Consider the following 17632-nt stretch of genomic DNA (forward strand, 5'->3'; position numbering starts at 1 on the left):
AGGCTGGTTTAAGATGATACTTTCTGAAAGGGGTCCAGCCTTGTTTGTAGTTAAGGTTAAGGTGATAGTCCCTAATAAGGGTCTGCGCGATCTTCATTGTAGACTGGTGAAAATGAGGATCAATGATTTACCATACCACTATAATAAGATTCAACACCTCATTTATCAGCATTTAAAAACAGTATGTCCTAATCAGCTGATTAGTTACCCAGGCACTACCCTCTATACTGAAACTGGAACCCACACCACTCAAAAACGCATGTCAGAGTCCCAAAGGAGATCTGTCATTACTTCAGGAAACTCTACACTAATGGAGTTTACAGGTTCCTTACCATGGGTAGAACTAATTTGTCAGTACTCAAAACAAGCATGTTCTTTTTAATAGAATAAACAAATACATGTAGCAGACCTCAAAGAAAAAAATGAAATAGATGAAGACAGATACTAATTTATTGTAGGAAACCTGAACGATCTATGAATGGTAATATGGAAATAATTAGCTAGGTTCCTCGCCTGGAGTGATAGAAACTATCTTAGTTAGATGTCTATAAACAGCTCAAGTAAAAAAAAAGGGGGGACCAAAAAGCTGGTGATGAAAAAGTCTAAAACAGCAATAACAGAGTTCAATAGGCGTAGCGTCGGGAGAGATATAGTGTGGTTCTTTGAGAACAAAATGGATAATTTGTCAGAAAGGTGTTAATTACATCTGCAGGTTCCAAGGCAACTGTTGGCAAACGCGTCAAGCTATCATGTAGAGTATTTGATGGTTGGATCTGACATTAGTCTTTAGTCATTGCCTTCTTTCTTGTATTAATCTATTCCATATTACAATGCATAAACTATTTAAATGGCATTTCGTTTTAATTATCAGTTATATATAGCGTTTTAATGAATTTTGGGCATCAACTTCGAAAGATGATACTTATAAACAAAATCTAAAGATAAACACCTTGGTGTGTCTTTCTGCATTCATCAGTTGTATTTACATCCCTGTGTAGTTTAGAGGCTTTCATTAATCTGTTTCTCTGTCTCTAGGAGCTGACGTAAGGTAAATAAGATAAACTCTGAGAAGGTAAAAAACAAAACAGATCCAGTTTTATGTTGGTAGACACCTACTGTTTGATAAATGGTTTACACTGTTGAATAACTCAGAAAGATCTGATCCTAACAGGATGATGAAGAATAAGTGTCCCTGATGTATTATCAGTATCTGTTTCAAGGTCATTTGGTTTGATTTGAATAAAGACCTACTGTGAATTATGTTATTCCTAATGTTTGATAATTCTTTGGAGGACTAAGTTCAATGTCAATTTCAAATGATTTCATCCCAAAAATAAGATTTTAAAGGGTTGAAATATTTTCTTATTCGAGTCTTTGATGTAAATAAAGAAATTGGTAGTTGATGAAATGAGTCTGACATTTATTTTGTAACCATGGTAACATAAGAGGAAGTCTTAAAGATTTAGTGGCTCTAAATCTGGGGAATTCTCACGGAAATTTTCATTTAATCTTTTTACAAAAAGAGGTGAGACACTTATTATTTGGCCAGGAGAAATCCTAACTGCTATTGATTGTCAAGGTCATCTTTGTTACAAGCCAAGTTTACTGATAACTATTGAAAATCTTATCTCAGTTTGACTCACAGGAACGATGTCTACAGAGGTTTTGTCTTAGTGTGATACACAGGGAAGGTTTCTACAGAAATCTTTTCTCAGTGTGACACACAGGGAAGGTTTCTACAGAAATCTTTTCTCAGTGTGACACACAGGGAAGGTTTCTACAGAAATCTTTTCTCAGTGTGACACACAGGGAAGGTTTCTACAGAAACCTTGTCTCAGTGTGACACACAGGGAAGGTTTCTATCAGTCCCTGGCTAATAGTGTGTGTTGTACTGATCAAGTTCTACTCTGGTTTTATGGTCACCTTTTCCACCAATGTACAAGAAAGAGGAGCGTTTTGTTCAGTAACTGGAGCAGAACACTATCATATCAACAGGTAAAAATCCTCTTAACAAATTAACATGAAAACTGTTACACACTTTATGCTGTGTTGTTTGGTGTTTATATGCCACCATCATAAAATTCATTTTGTAAAAAAAAGAAATAAAAAGAACATATGGAAATTTGAAACATTATTGCAGTTTCATTACAACATAGCATAAATAAAATGCATTAGATTTATGAGTTCTAAGAGATAACATTTAACTTATTTTATATTCAGCAAATTTGGAGAAGTTCTACGAATTATAAGCCACAACTATGTCTACTAATATATCTATAAAAAAGAAGAGAAAAATTCAAGGTGCGCTTAACGTTGTCAGATAGACATCAGAATTTCACAAGTTAAAGTGAAGAAAAAAAAAAATCATTCAGATATTGTCATTGTCGATAGATATTTAAAATTTCCGAGTGTTTGATCGTGACCATGAAGGAAATAGTCTGATACATGCTGAATGATTACTGTATCATCTACATCTGTGTAGATTCCCTCAAAGTGATGAAACAAGCTTAAAAACATGTTAAATATAGAAAGTTGAATGAAAACAAACATGTACTGAAATATTCGCTGATACATTGAATTACAGGTAGCTTGATTATAGTGTAGTGAGATTGTTTAGAATTTGTTCTACAAGACTCTCAACTCATAGAAACCAACAAACAGTTTATTTTCTTTGAGTGTTTTTGTTGATTTATAAAATCATTTTCATTTGTGTTACATCTCCTTCTGATGTCATTATTGACAAAATGGAAACTCCTCAGCCAATCAAAGATCAGCAACATGTCACTAGTATTACACATGTGATCATAACATGATTTACATATTGCATGTTATTACACAGATAACTGGATGGTTATTCCATATTGGTTAATAACTGATATTGAACAAGGGAAAATTCACATCAAAACTGTTTGTTACATGTTCTAACGTAGCATCATGAAAGGATGTACAGATACATTGTCCGATCTCTGTTATTAAGATGTTTGAATTCAAGTCAAGTCGTCTGATTGCTCTATAGTATCAAAGAATCCTGCACTTGCCAAGATTGATTTAACTCGGCACTTTAATGACTACTATCAAAAGACTTGTTTCCTTTTTACTCTGCAAAAATATACGACTGTTTATACATAAATATTCAAAAGTTTGTTTAACCAGAATGCACAAGTCATCTTTGTAAGACATAAATCAAATTCAGACAAACTAAAGGATATTGGTGAATTTTCAAATGTAAACAACTGCAATGTAGTGAAAGAAATGGAATATATAAATATGTGTCTCTGTGGAATGTCACTGTCCCAGACCTGCCTTTACCTAGGTTTGATGTTGACATAATTTACCTGTGCATCAAAGGCCAATATTGTTCATCAGTCCCGCCATTTGACAAGGTGCCCAGTGATTTAATTTTATTATAAGCTAAGGCTAGTGTTGACTGTCAGCAGTTATGAGTAAAGGAAAGTCTGACTCGAGAACTCACTTTTTTTTTATCATTGATTGTTTGAGATGCTCTTTGAAGACTTCTCATGACTTCACCTTTGTTGTCGTGAACTCTGTCCAATCACACCTGATATATAAAAATAGTTTTTCACACAGAAATTTTGCTCATTGAAATGCAGCATATTATAGGAAGTCAAAATTTTTATTTCTAGGTGCATGAACTTATAATTGTAGTTGATATTAGTTGTTGAATAGGAATTTCTGTATATACTAATATTTTATTTCCTGAGAAGAATGGGTTGATGTGTAATTATATCACAATCAGACATACTTCACCGCCAGTGTCTGCCATAGGCTTCAGTAATAAAGGTCTATTGTACCAGGCGACCTGCCTTTTAGGGATTAGTGAGTTCTCCAGCGACAGAATTCATCAATGAATACACCCGTAATACAGATATCCTGTCAATAAACACATAATAATATCACCTCGATCATCTTAATTTTCAGCGTAAATGGATCGTGCCCGTCGCTACCTGTGAATCTTGCCACTGATATCGTAATTTGATGGTCTCGTTTGTCACAATAAATGTGGGAACCGACAGGCTGTATTTCATTTCTCAAAGATAATGTTTAAATTTTCTAATTTCAATTATTTCACTTTCAGCACAATTTTTTGAATTATTTTAATGTTTTGCTAAATGGCAGATTCTCAAATGTAAGATATGTACAGGATGACCTCAGGATCCAAGAATAGGGAGATTTGACCAACAACATAAACCCCAACCCATAAGATTTATGAATATCAAACTTAATGGGAATATTAGTCATGCTAATTGATTTCTAAAGTGTTTGCCTTATATTTCAATTTTCGTTTTTGTAATTACCGTAATGTATAATTACATATTTTGAAACAAGATTTCAGAACATTTATGATTTTATTTACATATATCTTGTATCATCATGAATCTTAAGAAAATCAGCTGAATGCCTGGTACCTCTAGTAAAGTGTGGTTTGTAATTCTAAAAAATTAACTTGGAATTCACAATATCTACCATGTAACTACTGGTTACACCTACTAATTCACAATATCTACCATGTAACTACTGGTTACACCTACTAATTCACAATATCCACCATGTAACTACTGGATACACCTACTAATTCACAATATCTACCATGTAACTACTGGATACACCTACTAATTCACAATATCTACCATGTAACTACTGGATACACCTACTAATTCACAATATCTACCATGTAACTACTGGTTACAACTACTAATTCACAATATCCACCATATATTTACTGAGTACCTTTCATATTCACAGTATCTACCATGTTATAACTTCTGAATACCCCTAGATATTCACAATATTTACTATACTGAATACCATTTCAATATGACAGAATTATCATCATTAAGTGGACACTTAATGTTTCTTTGTTACAGGATCCACAGATCAAGACGGTGATAAAGACTGCACCACTGTGGGGATACAAGCAGTTACGAAAGAGTATGAATGCCAACTTCTATGTTGATCAGAACTCCCACTACTTGTCTGCGCTCAGTATGATAGGCCCAAGTCCTGACTGGTGTGTGGGTGAGTATCGTGTCTTTGGTATCATAGACTTCAGTCCTGACTGGTATGTTGGTATTATGTTGATGGTATGATACACCCCTGTCATGACTGTTGTGTAGAGGCATATTATGTCCATGGTATGGTAGTCCCAGTCCTGACAACGTCCATGGTAGGATATAGTTTGAAATCCTGACAAAGGTGTGGGCAAATTTTTTAACTGCATCACAATATTTGACCATTGCAGGTGTGACACGCCTTAATCTATGCCAGACCAATTGTACCTGGGCTGACCAGCTTGAAGTTGACCTCTTCCCCTGGGATGCTGGTACAGACAGTGGACTTACATATCTGGTAAGTTGTAGGATTTATACTGGGACCCAAAACATTGTCAAATAACATCCCAAACATATGTAATACAACAGTAAACAAAAAAACCCAAACACATGTCATATATGACATTGAACAAAACACCTGTCAAATTAAACATTGAACAAACTATAGGATAATGGATTCAAGGGCAAACAAACTCGCTTTATTAATTAATTAATGGTAATAAAGGTAGTGAATAATTTATAATATGTCTCATTATGTACCAATGAAATTTCTTTTGACTCATCATATGTTGTCTGGGACAGTAAGAATTTTAATGTGATGGCATCATATAACAGTGCTATTCCTGCAGAATAACCTGCTTGTTTGAATATGGTATTAAATCTTTCAAACTTGGGTTTTAAGTTTTAAGGTTAGGTCAAGGTTAGTCGCAATTTCCTGAATATTTTCTAATATTGGTCGTCATCTGTAGGTGATCACTGGATGATGGCAGAGGGGAGATAACTCTTACAATGTTATGTAGATCATACACATATTTATGTATTTTATGACAGGCAAGGAATATCGCTACCAATCCCAAAGAAAATATCCACAAGATCACAAACCGCTTCCCCAGCCACCCTGACTCACCATTCTATGGTCCGGAGAAGATTTTACCCATGGCTCGCCTAAGGATCAGTAAGAAATCTGAGCAGACTTGTGATGATGAAACCACAGACAATAACTCTGGTGAATCGGCTGTCAGTACAAGTGTCCTTATTGAACGAATGAAGAAGAAAATGATGATGAAGAAGAAAATAGGTACAAAAAAAAATTTTTCAATGCCTTTATTTAATTGTCTTTCTTCCATTTTGAATGCAAAAGTATGGAGAATTAGCATGTGTTATTTAGCCAGTTTGCTTGAGTTTGTCAGCATCTGTATCAAGTAAAATCTAGCTGTCAAAACTTATCTAAAACAATAGGCCTTATAGATTGGTATTGACAGTGTGCAGTCCTCAGTTAACCGAGGCAAATATGATTCTGTATCAGATATAGTAAATACAGATAATTATGAAAATATATCTGTTTTGAGATGTGTTTAAATAGGTAAGATTTAATTTGATTTAGAATGATTTACACCTGACATTCTTATCTTATTTGTGTGGGATGTATATATATAATTTTATAAGAATCAATATATTCCCTTCATAAATATTTCTTTTGTATTGGAATAAAGACTTAGTGTTACAGATATCAGTGTGTGAAGTCTTAACTTTAAACAATACTAGATAGCAATTGGGGGAAGGATGCATTATTTAACATATCTGTATTTCTTTGTATCCAATTTCTAATGGAACTTATGGGAAATTATAGCAATGAATGGAATTTGCATTGCTTTAAAGATGTTTGATATAGACAAATGCTTTGCTTGTGGAAAAGCAGCTTGCTTTTTGATATGTTTCTGATTCTCATATTGACTTGCAAAACGCACGATACATGAATTCCTCTGGTACAGTAATTGACAAACAAACGGTTATCATGCATGGATGTTTTGACTGAAAACAAGAAAATAATGATGTGTATGATATTAAACGTTGTTAATCACTTGAACAACATCCAGTGTATAAAGAACAATCAAACAGGGCTATGAGAACTAAGTTTATGAAAAACACTTATTTTGTGGTAGTGCAATTTTCTTCAGCAGTTAACAGTGATGACTGTATCTTTGTCAGAAAGAAGTAGATTATGAATCTGATAAAAAAACACAACAGGAAATCAGACACAGTGAGGATTTGGAGGAATTCATTCCCTTTTCAGAACTGGATAAATTTTGTTTAAATCAAATTTCTAAGACAAATTTCTAGATGAAGGGAGACAACTCTGTATTTTGTTTCTCCTCAAATTGATTGTTATTCTGTTCCTGTTGACTATTTGACAGCTGATGCCATGCTGCGTAAGTATTTAGGAAACCAAAAGTATATGTATGCTATATGTTGCATAGGGGAGAGGTATATAAAGGGGAGTAAGCCAGTCTTGTTTTACAGATGTGTGAGTTTGGAAGCATGATGCATGAACTGCAAATATGAAGATGAGTTTGGAAGTCAGAATGGTGTTAGCTGAAGTCAGCATGACTATACAATTTTTTGAGGCTGTCGCTCATTTATTTGGATACTGTATACAGAAAATGTTTGAAAGATTAATCATTGATAATTGATTATAAGTGTGAGTCAGAACCGTTATCACTTATCATATACATGTAAAAGAAGTATGCCTTTGGGTACAAGCATTTTGATTTAAGACAATAGGGAAATAGTGCATGAAAAAATCCTGTGAATTTGACTTTCCTGTAATATATGTGTTACATTTTCTTGGTTAACTGTGATGTAATTACTGTGGAATGCCTGGAGTAATTTACAATCTGTATTATATATATAGTGTTAAATAACAGTGTGTAGGAAAACCTAAATTGATAGGCGGTGAGGGAACTAGACTGAATAACGTATGAAAACAAATATACAACACAACGTTAAGAAGAAAAAAAATTTACATCACTCCTCACATAATTCATCGTATGGTGTGGTTATGACCAACTTCTACAAATTCTTTTAAATGGAAATACATTGTAATACTTAAATGATCTTCATTTTTTGCAATAATTACATGACAGCATTTGATTGGGAGTTATCATGACCTCACCAGCACTAGTCACATATACATTATAATGTTAGAGATGCTTTCTGTCTCCACTATGTATATATAAATGATACAGCACATACCACTGCCTGTCACATCACTTGCTAATGACAGTCACTCCTCAAACCAAACAACTGGTTAAAACAGATTGTATCAATTCATGCATTGTTCCTTTGGAATCAATATTTTTGAAGTTGAGTGTCATTATAAATACTTTTCATGCTGAAATTATGATAAAGAATACTGAACATGTATTTGCTACACAAGTAACAAGTGTTTGTAGAAGTTCAAAATCTGTGTTAAGTCAAAGATTCTGAAGGAGCAATTGCATATACATAGTGAAACAATTTGTTTTTTATCAGCTGCAATATATTCTCTCCCAGGTATATTAACAAGATTGTGTCATGTTTATTTATAGAGATGGAGAAGTGCTCTACCACAGAGTGGTCAGCCTGGGGTAACTGCAACAGTACATGTGGCACTGGGTACCGCGAGCGGCGACGATTGCTCAACAACCTTCGTATCTCAGCAGTGGCATGTGATATTGACCTTACCGAGAGGGAGGCATGTGAAGGTGACTGTAGGCCTACCCACAGAAGGAAAGGACCAAAGGAACTTCCTGACGACTATGTTATCCGACATGAACTGGACATTATTGACCTGAACAACCCTTGTGCTGTGACCCAGTGGTCAGATTGGGCCCCATGCAGTGTAACATGTGGTATTGGAATTACAGAGCGTTGGCGAATGTTCCTCTGGAAAAACAACTCAACATTGTGTCAGAGAAAGCCACGTCTGATGGAGAAGGACTTGTGCTTTGGCTATATCCGTGACTGTAGGAAAGCTATCATGATGAAGAACTACTCCGGTAAGGTCCTCTCACTATAGGTAGAAGATGCTTTACAGCTTCAATATTAAAGCTTTCTTAATCCATTCCCTAAATTCCATTTAAAACTTGCGGGATAATGGAACATTTTCTTCTATACAATATGACCCCTACAAATTTTCAGCTTGAGGCCAAAAATCAGAGATCAGGATGCATGACGACCTAAAATTTAGAAGTAGATGAAACAATAATGTCTGTAAACAAAAATACATATCTTGTTTCAGGGACATGCATGGCATGAATATATTTAATAAGTTGGAACATATATATATGTACATTGGAACCATATCCATCCAGAGTTTTACAAATATCGTGTTCTTATTACAAAATTATAAAACTGACATCTCATTACAGATTTCAAAGGGATAAATTCAGTCAGAAAATCTGTATCAGGTATGGTTTGCTAAATTGATATGGTTCCTCTGTACTTGTAGATATACTTAAATGTTAAGAAATAAATAAATATTATCCATATATACAGGCCTAGGATCTAAACCCTTTCTACTACCGTTACTGGTGCTGTTTGCTTACATATTTATATCCCAAATTTTTTCCAGCCCTAATTGTATATCGTAAGTGGGGAAATTTAACAGACCCAACTAATTCATAGGTTCTACAGAGATTTGAGCATGCTATGAGAAATGATCAGTTTGTATCCAATCTTCTGAAACATCATCACAAAAATGTCCAGTCTTCCTGTTAAACTTCTCTGTGACTATGATGATGTTGATGATGATTATTAAGATTGGATACAGTTCTGACCAATGAGGGTGCCTGGTCATGGTAGTCGGGGTGACCTGGCCAGAAACCCATTCATACTGTGCATGACCTCATTTGTGTGGTGGTTTGACCTCTAACCCCTCTATCTTACAGTTATCTGCACAACACCAATGGAAATTGGACCTTGTAAGGGGCTCTTTCCGCGATGGTTCTATAACAGCGAAGAAAAATCGTGCCAGCCATTCAACTATGGTGGTTGCCGTGGAAATGAGAATAATTTCCGTTCAGAACAAGAGTGCACAATGACTTGTGACCTTGCAATGGGTACAGACATTTTGTCTATTTATAGACATCTCTCACCTAAATCATTTTCCCTGTCTACACACTCTGTGCTCTCTTATCATGACTTTGACCTTGATTTATGAACCAATCTTTCGTGTGTAAATGTTACATTTTTTTTTTAATATTTCATTTTTCTGTATTAATTTTTTTTTTTTTTTTCCTGAGTTAATGTTTGCTTTATTTCGTTATTAATACACAGTACTATACACTTGACTAATTTAAGAAGTTTTGCAGGGGCTCTTTTCCTTGACCCAGTTAATCTATAATATAGGTGCTTTCCCATTCAGTGACCTTGAACTTATCAGTTTCTAATTTAAGCAAAACATGGGTTGTAATTCCAAACTTTAACAATTTTTTCTATTCTTTATTTTTTTTTTTACATTATCTTAAATAGTGGAAGTATCTTTCAGTGCTTGTTCTAGCTATTGAATAAAGGAATTATTGACCCAATTCTCTTCATCTTGAGAATTTGAAATTCCTCCATGCTTCTATTTCTGTACAAAAAATTACTAAGCTTTCTGCCTGTTAACACTTGTACAGCTTTGTTGGCCAATAATAGTTTCATTTTAGAGAAGTTCATGTTTACATATCTTTTCATAATCTTTGACAAATTTCTATCATCTGCAACCTGTTTATATGACCTTCGACCTTTGACATCATGTAACGATGTGTGTTTTATATTTAATATTAACTGTGAAGATGAAACATCACTCATTTTACATAAAGTGTTGTTGTTGTTGTGAAGATGAAACATCTAATTGCATGTGTCAAAGTATGATTTAAAAGTAGATGATTGGATTGATTTACACAAGATATTTGAAAGAAAACCCCTCAGTGGAGTATACCTGGTGTAATATAGACTGGAAAATGTACTAACATTTTAAAAGGTTATGGCAATAAATATTACTCTACAATTTACAATCTGTATACAAAAATAAGAAGATATTTATTTTTTTATGAAAATGTATAATTATTTTGCTAATTGTACAAGGAAATAATTGAATGATAATTTGATCAGTTTGAAATGTAATTTCCTTGACAGAAGATGGAAAGAAATCAGGAGTGATTGCTAATTTATCTTGCTGTATTTGATTTGTGATCACAGCTAGTTTGAATGAAGGACCTACAAATGAGGCAACAATCATGAGGGAAGGCAATGTGAACATGAGGCCAAAGGTCATAGTGAGTCCAAATAGACGAGGCAGGAAGAGGAAGCCAAGCAAGAGAGATAAAAAGCTTATGAGGAAAAGGAAGAATAAGAAGGCTAGACGACTACAGCGCCAACGTGAACGAGAACTGGGAGGAAGAGGAGAAACCTCCAATGATGGACCAGCTACCAACTGTCAGGTCTCGGCCTGGACCGATTGGTCACCCTGCTCTGTCACCTGTGGCAAAGGCTTCATGATGAAAACCAGGACAGTTGAGGTGGAAGCTCAAAATGGAGGCAGATGTTCACGAAGGCTGTCAAAGAAAAAGAAATGCAGGAAAGAGAATAAATGTCGTAAGTGACTTTGTGATTTTTTTGTTTAATTTTCTTGGGTAAAACAGAATTACTATTAGTTTTTACAGCTGGTTGGTTTGATGAGCTGTCCGATCCATTTCAAACTTAACTCATTACACAAATACTTTAATTTGGTTGTTATAAAATGGTTTGGCAAAGTTTTACTGTACTTTAAAATATCTGTTGACAAAAATTTTTTCATCTGCTTCTCTTCCCAGTGATGAATTTTACATTGATCGCTTTGTAAACACTAGTAAAGATATGTGTGGTCTTAATTGTAGCGGTGGATTGTGTACTGTCAGAATGGGGTGAGTGGACACCCTGCTCTCACACCTGCGGGGACAACGCTGTGCAGAAACGTAGAAAACGAGTCATAAAACGACCAAAGCGAGGTGGAATGGACTGTCCACCACGCAGGGAGAAGAAATTCTGTATCTTGCCTGTCTGTCCAAACACAGATGAGGTAAGTAAATGCTTAATATGTATATCTTACGTTAGTTAAGTGAACACAGTGGTTGATATTATACTAGTTATGTAAGCACATTATCATATTTTGTTTTTGGCATATCTGCTTGATACAACAATTCAGTTTATCAACTACTTGTTATATAGACACCTGTTTGTACATTATTTCTTATTTCATTGTACATCGAACTTTCAGGAATTCTATCTTTAGCAGTTTCAACAATACAACATGCTGGAGTAATCAGCAATCTATTGTAAAATTAGAAGTGTAGTCTTTACTTAAAACTCAAAAAAAGCAACATTATTTAGGCCTACACTTTAATTTGCTTTAAGTCATTTATGCAAGTTTGCTTTGATTGTGAAATTTTCTGAAAATAAATCACATTTTTTATTGAGAAAGAAAGTTGCTTTACAGGAAGTAGAACACTTTAATATTTTGGAGAAAAAAAACCTACTGTATTACATGATCAAATCAAATTATTTTTCATTATTTGATTTTTCTTTGTTTCAGATGGAAGAGATGATGAGAGATGCTTTATTTTCGAATCCACAGTCATTCCCATGACAACAAAAGCATAGTGTAAAATAGTGGACAAGTTCATCTTATCATACATTCTCATGGGAACCGAGTAACCATCATTGTGTGGTAGCAGCAGCAGACATCTAAAAACTTTTCTGATTGGATAAGAACTGCTGATGGACATGGTCAAACACGGGGTAGTGATGCCCTGTCTGTACCTCTTTGTCCTTTGATGTTTCGTATTTATAGAAAATATGAAATAATTTCCCATAAACTGTGATTTTTCTTTTTTGATGAACTTTATCCTGATGACCCCACTGTGCAATGTAATACTAGAACAATCGGTTGTTCAATATGTATTACAAAAGATGGGATACAAATTTGAAAATTGAGGATTCACAGCACACATAAAAGTCTTTCATCATATCATCTTCTGTTATGATCATATAAGCTTTGTTTTTTTGCCTCATTAATGCCCACATTTTGGTTCGATGTTATTACCCATGTACCCATGCTTTCCTAGCTGATATGACTACTCTATGTACTGGAAATGAAGAGATTTTGTTGATATTTGTTCGTAATGCATCAGTATATATGGCCAATTTAAAGGCTCTTTTTATCATTTTTTTGCTCTTTTTCAATTAAATTCAGATCAAGAAGGACATAACAACTGTAACCATGTACAGAGCCATAAACAGCACTATAATCTGTCATTTTAGTGATATTTTTACCAAAATGTACAGCTGGTGGAGGCATTATGTTATAATTGACTGTACATTCTGTTAGTGTAAGATATATAATATACATATATATATCTATTGAAAAAATCCTTGAACTGAAAACTGGCACAGATATTCTGGTTATCATAGTTAAATTGACATTTTCATTTGATGTGCACTTGTTACACAGGTTGACATTTTCTCCAAATACTTTAATGAATATGATATATTGTCTACCTGTGCAGAATACTACAAACTACTACTTTAACTGGCCTATGGGTTAACTGGCATTGCCTTTTACTGGTATGGTCATATAAGTTAAGATGTTTCTTCGATGGTCACAGTTTATTTCAAATCCATAACCTTTAGTTTTTGAAATCTTTTACATCTCCAGTGTTAGGATAATAAAGTATATTAAAGACATGTTGCCCAATAACACTTGCTATGCCAAGTTAGTGCATTCATCTAGACTACCTCCAGTAGAACAGATTCCACTCATTAAATCAAAACGAGTTGTAAGACAGGTATATTGCCCCCTCCACTTTTGTTTCTTCTCTTATGCACATACCGGTATGTATAAAGTTGTCTATGTGTGTGTGTTCCGATAGTCGTTTACATTTAGTACGACTCCTGGTTCATGGTGATTTGGGCCAGTATATCACATTCTTCATCTGAATATTTGAATCTCATTACATCATAATACGAAATGTATATCATTAATGGCATATTGTGTGCATATAGATAATACTTGTTGAGGTAGCGTTGTTGATTGTGTACAGTGTATATATTTCTGTTGTATAGTATGTGTATAGTAGGTAGGGTTGTAAATATTAAATAGTTAATATACAATTATTGAACTATAAATCCAGATATGTGTCACACAAACTTCTTTTATACCTGTAACTTTCAGTGCTTTATAGGTAAGTTAAAACAATCAATATTGGATTACACCTATAACTTCCCCTCTACATATGTAGATTTTTCTTAGTATCTCTATAATTTTTTGTTTCGGTAGAAGAATCTTTGTAAAAACCAGGTATCCTTATGAGACTTTACGTATTCACGAATGTCAGGATCAAGTAGCTATGCGAAATACTGCTTACAGAAAAAATAAATATTCTGAACAAGCAGTGTTAAATATATCAGATCACTGTCATAAGACAAAGAGTTGCTTCTTGCTTAAATAGAAATTCACAATAGTTTGACAACCTCGTTCTCTTATTTTATATTATCTTATACTCTTAATGGGTTTATAGCTCTGTTAACAGCCAGGGTCATTTTTGTGGCAGGATCGCCTCATAATAGCTGGTGGCTACCTCACTGAACAGCTTGTGGGAGACCTTTAGCTGGCTAGCGAAAGAAATTGTTGTAACATGTCTTGCCCAAAGACACAACCACAGCAGTACAGGACGGTCCATGACTTCAGCTTTCTGAGAAATACAAATTACTCTGAGTTGGGATCAGACTACACACCTCAGATATATAAACCTAAGAGTTTAATCTGATGCTCTACTGACTGAGCTCTTCATTGTTGCATATGTAGACAACCCAGGGAAATGTCATTTCTTCGATAATGAGTTCTTCACTTCTCAAACTACACAAAATTTATCCGATTTTGTCACTTCTCATCTTAGAATTAAGATCAAATTTTAAAAGTGTCAATTATGTCTGATCATAAGTAGACTTGTGTATAGAGAATACATGGGCAGTGTCTTAATTTTTTTTTTAATCTGACCTTGACATTTCACTGAATAATGCCAAATGACATACACCAAAGTAATTGCTCTGTTCGGAAATACAGTTCAAACTTAAACAGATACAGCAATTTTATGAATTTTCTCAAGAGAACTAGTTCATTCCAGTGATATCTCCTATAAAGTTATTCACATTCTAAGATGTAATATTTATATAAATCAGTAAGTGATTCAGTGTTCATGTTAAAATACAGCTGGTTTTAGTCATTGCCAAACACAGAAAAAAATCTGACAATGGCAGCACTAGGTTTAAAAAAAATTCTGTGTGCACGAAACTTACAAAGAAGATTGTTTGAATTGAAAATCAAGAAATTGGTCTGCAATACTGGAAATATCATACATGGACTTTCCTGATGTTAAAATGATTGAACAGCTGAATTACTGCATAGCTGTGAAAAACCAAACCAGGTGAAATAATATCAAAATTAGGGAGTTGTATATTTATCATTGATAAATGTAATAACATTTTTTTCTGTTTTTTTCTCTCTCTCTCTTGTTTCTTTTAACAAAATAATTTTTTACTGCCTTTGAAGGTTCTAAGTGACAGTCAACATTTATGTTAATTCTCTTAATGTTTTTTTCCAGGTGTGTGTAAGTTGGAGAGAAAAAATAATCATCAAACAAGCATTTACTGTAGTTGGGTACTAGATAGGTGATGAGTATGAAAGAAACTAAACTGTGTTTTCCCTAACTGAAATTTTCTTTGAATTTCTTTAAGACCTGTTGAGCTATAAATACATGTAGTAGATATATGCTGCCTATTCAAATGCATTAAGTAAAATTGTTTTGGATAGTGAGGTACATCATCAGAATTTCTCTCTTGGCAATGTGTCCATTAATTCTCTGTAATCCTACCTCACCTTAACAAAAAGTGCCTTCCTACAATGAAAATCTGGTACATTTTATACAAACTACACTTTAACCCAGTAATTTATTTTGTGAACTACAGATGTGATGATAATGTTGGATACTAGACTGATATTTGGGACACACGTTCCCGTCGATATCTGACCAAGTGTATTGTCCATCCAGATTGTGTTGAGTTGTATGTATTACTGTTGTACAGTCAGAAATTTATTGTAACACAATGAAACTCTTCAAATAAATTCTACAAAAAATATTGTACTTACTTTTGTAATTTGATTTCACAAAAACAATTTACATCTTTTGAATTTGGTTGTCGCAAATGAACTTTTGTCATTCCTTGTTTTTCTTAACCGATGAAAACATTTTACCAAGAATAAAAATTTTCAGAAACATTCCCCAACCAAACAAGGAGCCCATAGGGCCTTTATTGTTCACTTTGTTTTGCTTTATCCAAAGTTAAGGAAAAGGATTCTTAAGATTTGAAATTTCCCCCCCTTCAGACCCCATCCCTACAAAATTTGGACAAAACACTGTCATTTCTGTAGCAGAAAAATTTCATAGAACTTGCTACATATCTCTATTGCGCCTGCCTTCCAACTATTAGGGATTAGACCCACAGTTTATCAGAAATTGATTTCATTTCACCCAAGGATACTACAGACCAAATTGGGGAAGATTCCTTGCATTCCTACAGAAGAAGAGTATGAAAGAATTTCCCTGTTGGACCCCACCCCTCCTGCCCCTTTGGGTCCAGACCCACTGTTTATATAATCGATTCTCCTTAATTCAAGGATGCTCCAAACTGAAGTGGGACAGAATCCTGACATTCCTATAGAAGAAGGATTTTCAAGAATTTGCTTTACTGTTGGAGCCCTGCCATAGGGGCTGCGACCCAGCGTTTATACAAAATCAATTAACCTTCACCTAAGCATGTTTCAGATCAGACTGGGGGAAAATTCAGGTATTCGCACAGAAGAAGGGTTGTAAAAAGTTTGCTCTATTTCCCTTATTGGGCCCTGCCCACCCTGTCCCATGGGACAGAGACCCACCATTTATACAAAATTGATTTTCCTTCACTCAAAGATGCTTAAGACCAAATTTCGAAAAAAAAGCAATCATTCCAACCAAGGCATTTTGGCCCCTTGGGGCCAAGAATCACTGTTTGTACAAACTTGATTCTTTATCTCCCAAGGATGCTTCTGACCAAATTTGGTCAAAATCCATTCTGTCATTCATGACTTGTAGCAGTTTTTGATATCCTTTGGGCCAGGTGAGCTTATTAACTAGATTATATAGTCCTGGCTCCCTAGTGGCCATGAAAGGGCAAGGTCGTAATGGTCAAATTGTGTGATATTTCATCCATATTCTTCAGAAATGGTAAAATTGTATTGATAGAGCAGAATTAAGATTTGTATGTATTCAATTACCCGTTTCGAAGCTTGGACTGACATACGGTAAAAAAATCTAATGTGAAGCCAAGAAATAGATATTTCAGAATGTCAGTCCTCAAGCAAGATGAATTGATCTCAAACATACCGGTATACAGGTTAAAGATATTTTTCTCAAACCTATTGTTTGAAAATTGAATGACACCTTTATAAACTATTTTCATTTCTCAATTTTTTCCCCCTTTTTAGCTAGCATAGGTATACGTCGTAATGACATCATTTTGACTACAACATCACTGAATGCCATATGCTATGGAAAGGTACCAAACAGATTGAATAAGACAGAAAAATCTAATGCTATTGGAAATGTAAGATTTCTCTGGATCATTTAAATGATAGAACCTTTTACCTGCATGTTTTCGAGATCAATGAATCTCAGGGCTGACATTTA

The 17632-nt window shown here is 34.4% G+C and overlaps 1 protein-coding gene across 1 annotated transcript in view; it reads left to right on the forward strand.

The window, feature by feature from the left end:
- Positions 1–16046, forward strand: part of LOC132547941 (spondin-1-like) — an 89417-nt gene extending 73371 nt beyond the window's left edge. The window contains exons 7-14 of the mRNA XM_060211750.1: positions 4887–5037; positions 5261–5367; positions 5901–6147; positions 8438–8887; positions 9779–9949; positions 11073–11468; positions 11750–11931; positions 12445–16046. Coding sequence (XP_060067733.1) covers positions 4887–5037; positions 5261–5367; positions 5901–6147; positions 8438–8887; positions 9779–9949; positions 11073–11468; positions 11750–11931; positions 12445–12498 — 1758 coding nt within the window. The 3' untranslated portion in view covers positions 12499–16046. The remainder of the gene's footprint in view (positions 1–4886; positions 5038–5260; positions 5368–5900; positions 6148–8437; positions 8888–9778; positions 9950–11072; positions 11469–11749; positions 11932–12444) is intronic.
- The last annotated feature ends 1586 nt before the right edge of the window (positions 16047–17632 follow it).

Source organism: Ylistrum balloti, unplaced genomic scaffold, assembly GCF_031769215.1.
Source record: "Ylistrum balloti isolate Yb309-2 unplaced genomic scaffold, AGI_CSIRO_Ybal_v1 Utg369990, whole genome shotgun sequence".
NCBI classification, from domain to species: Eukaryota; Metazoa; Mollusca; class Bivalvia; order Pectinida; family Pectinidae; genus Ylistrum; species Ylistrum balloti.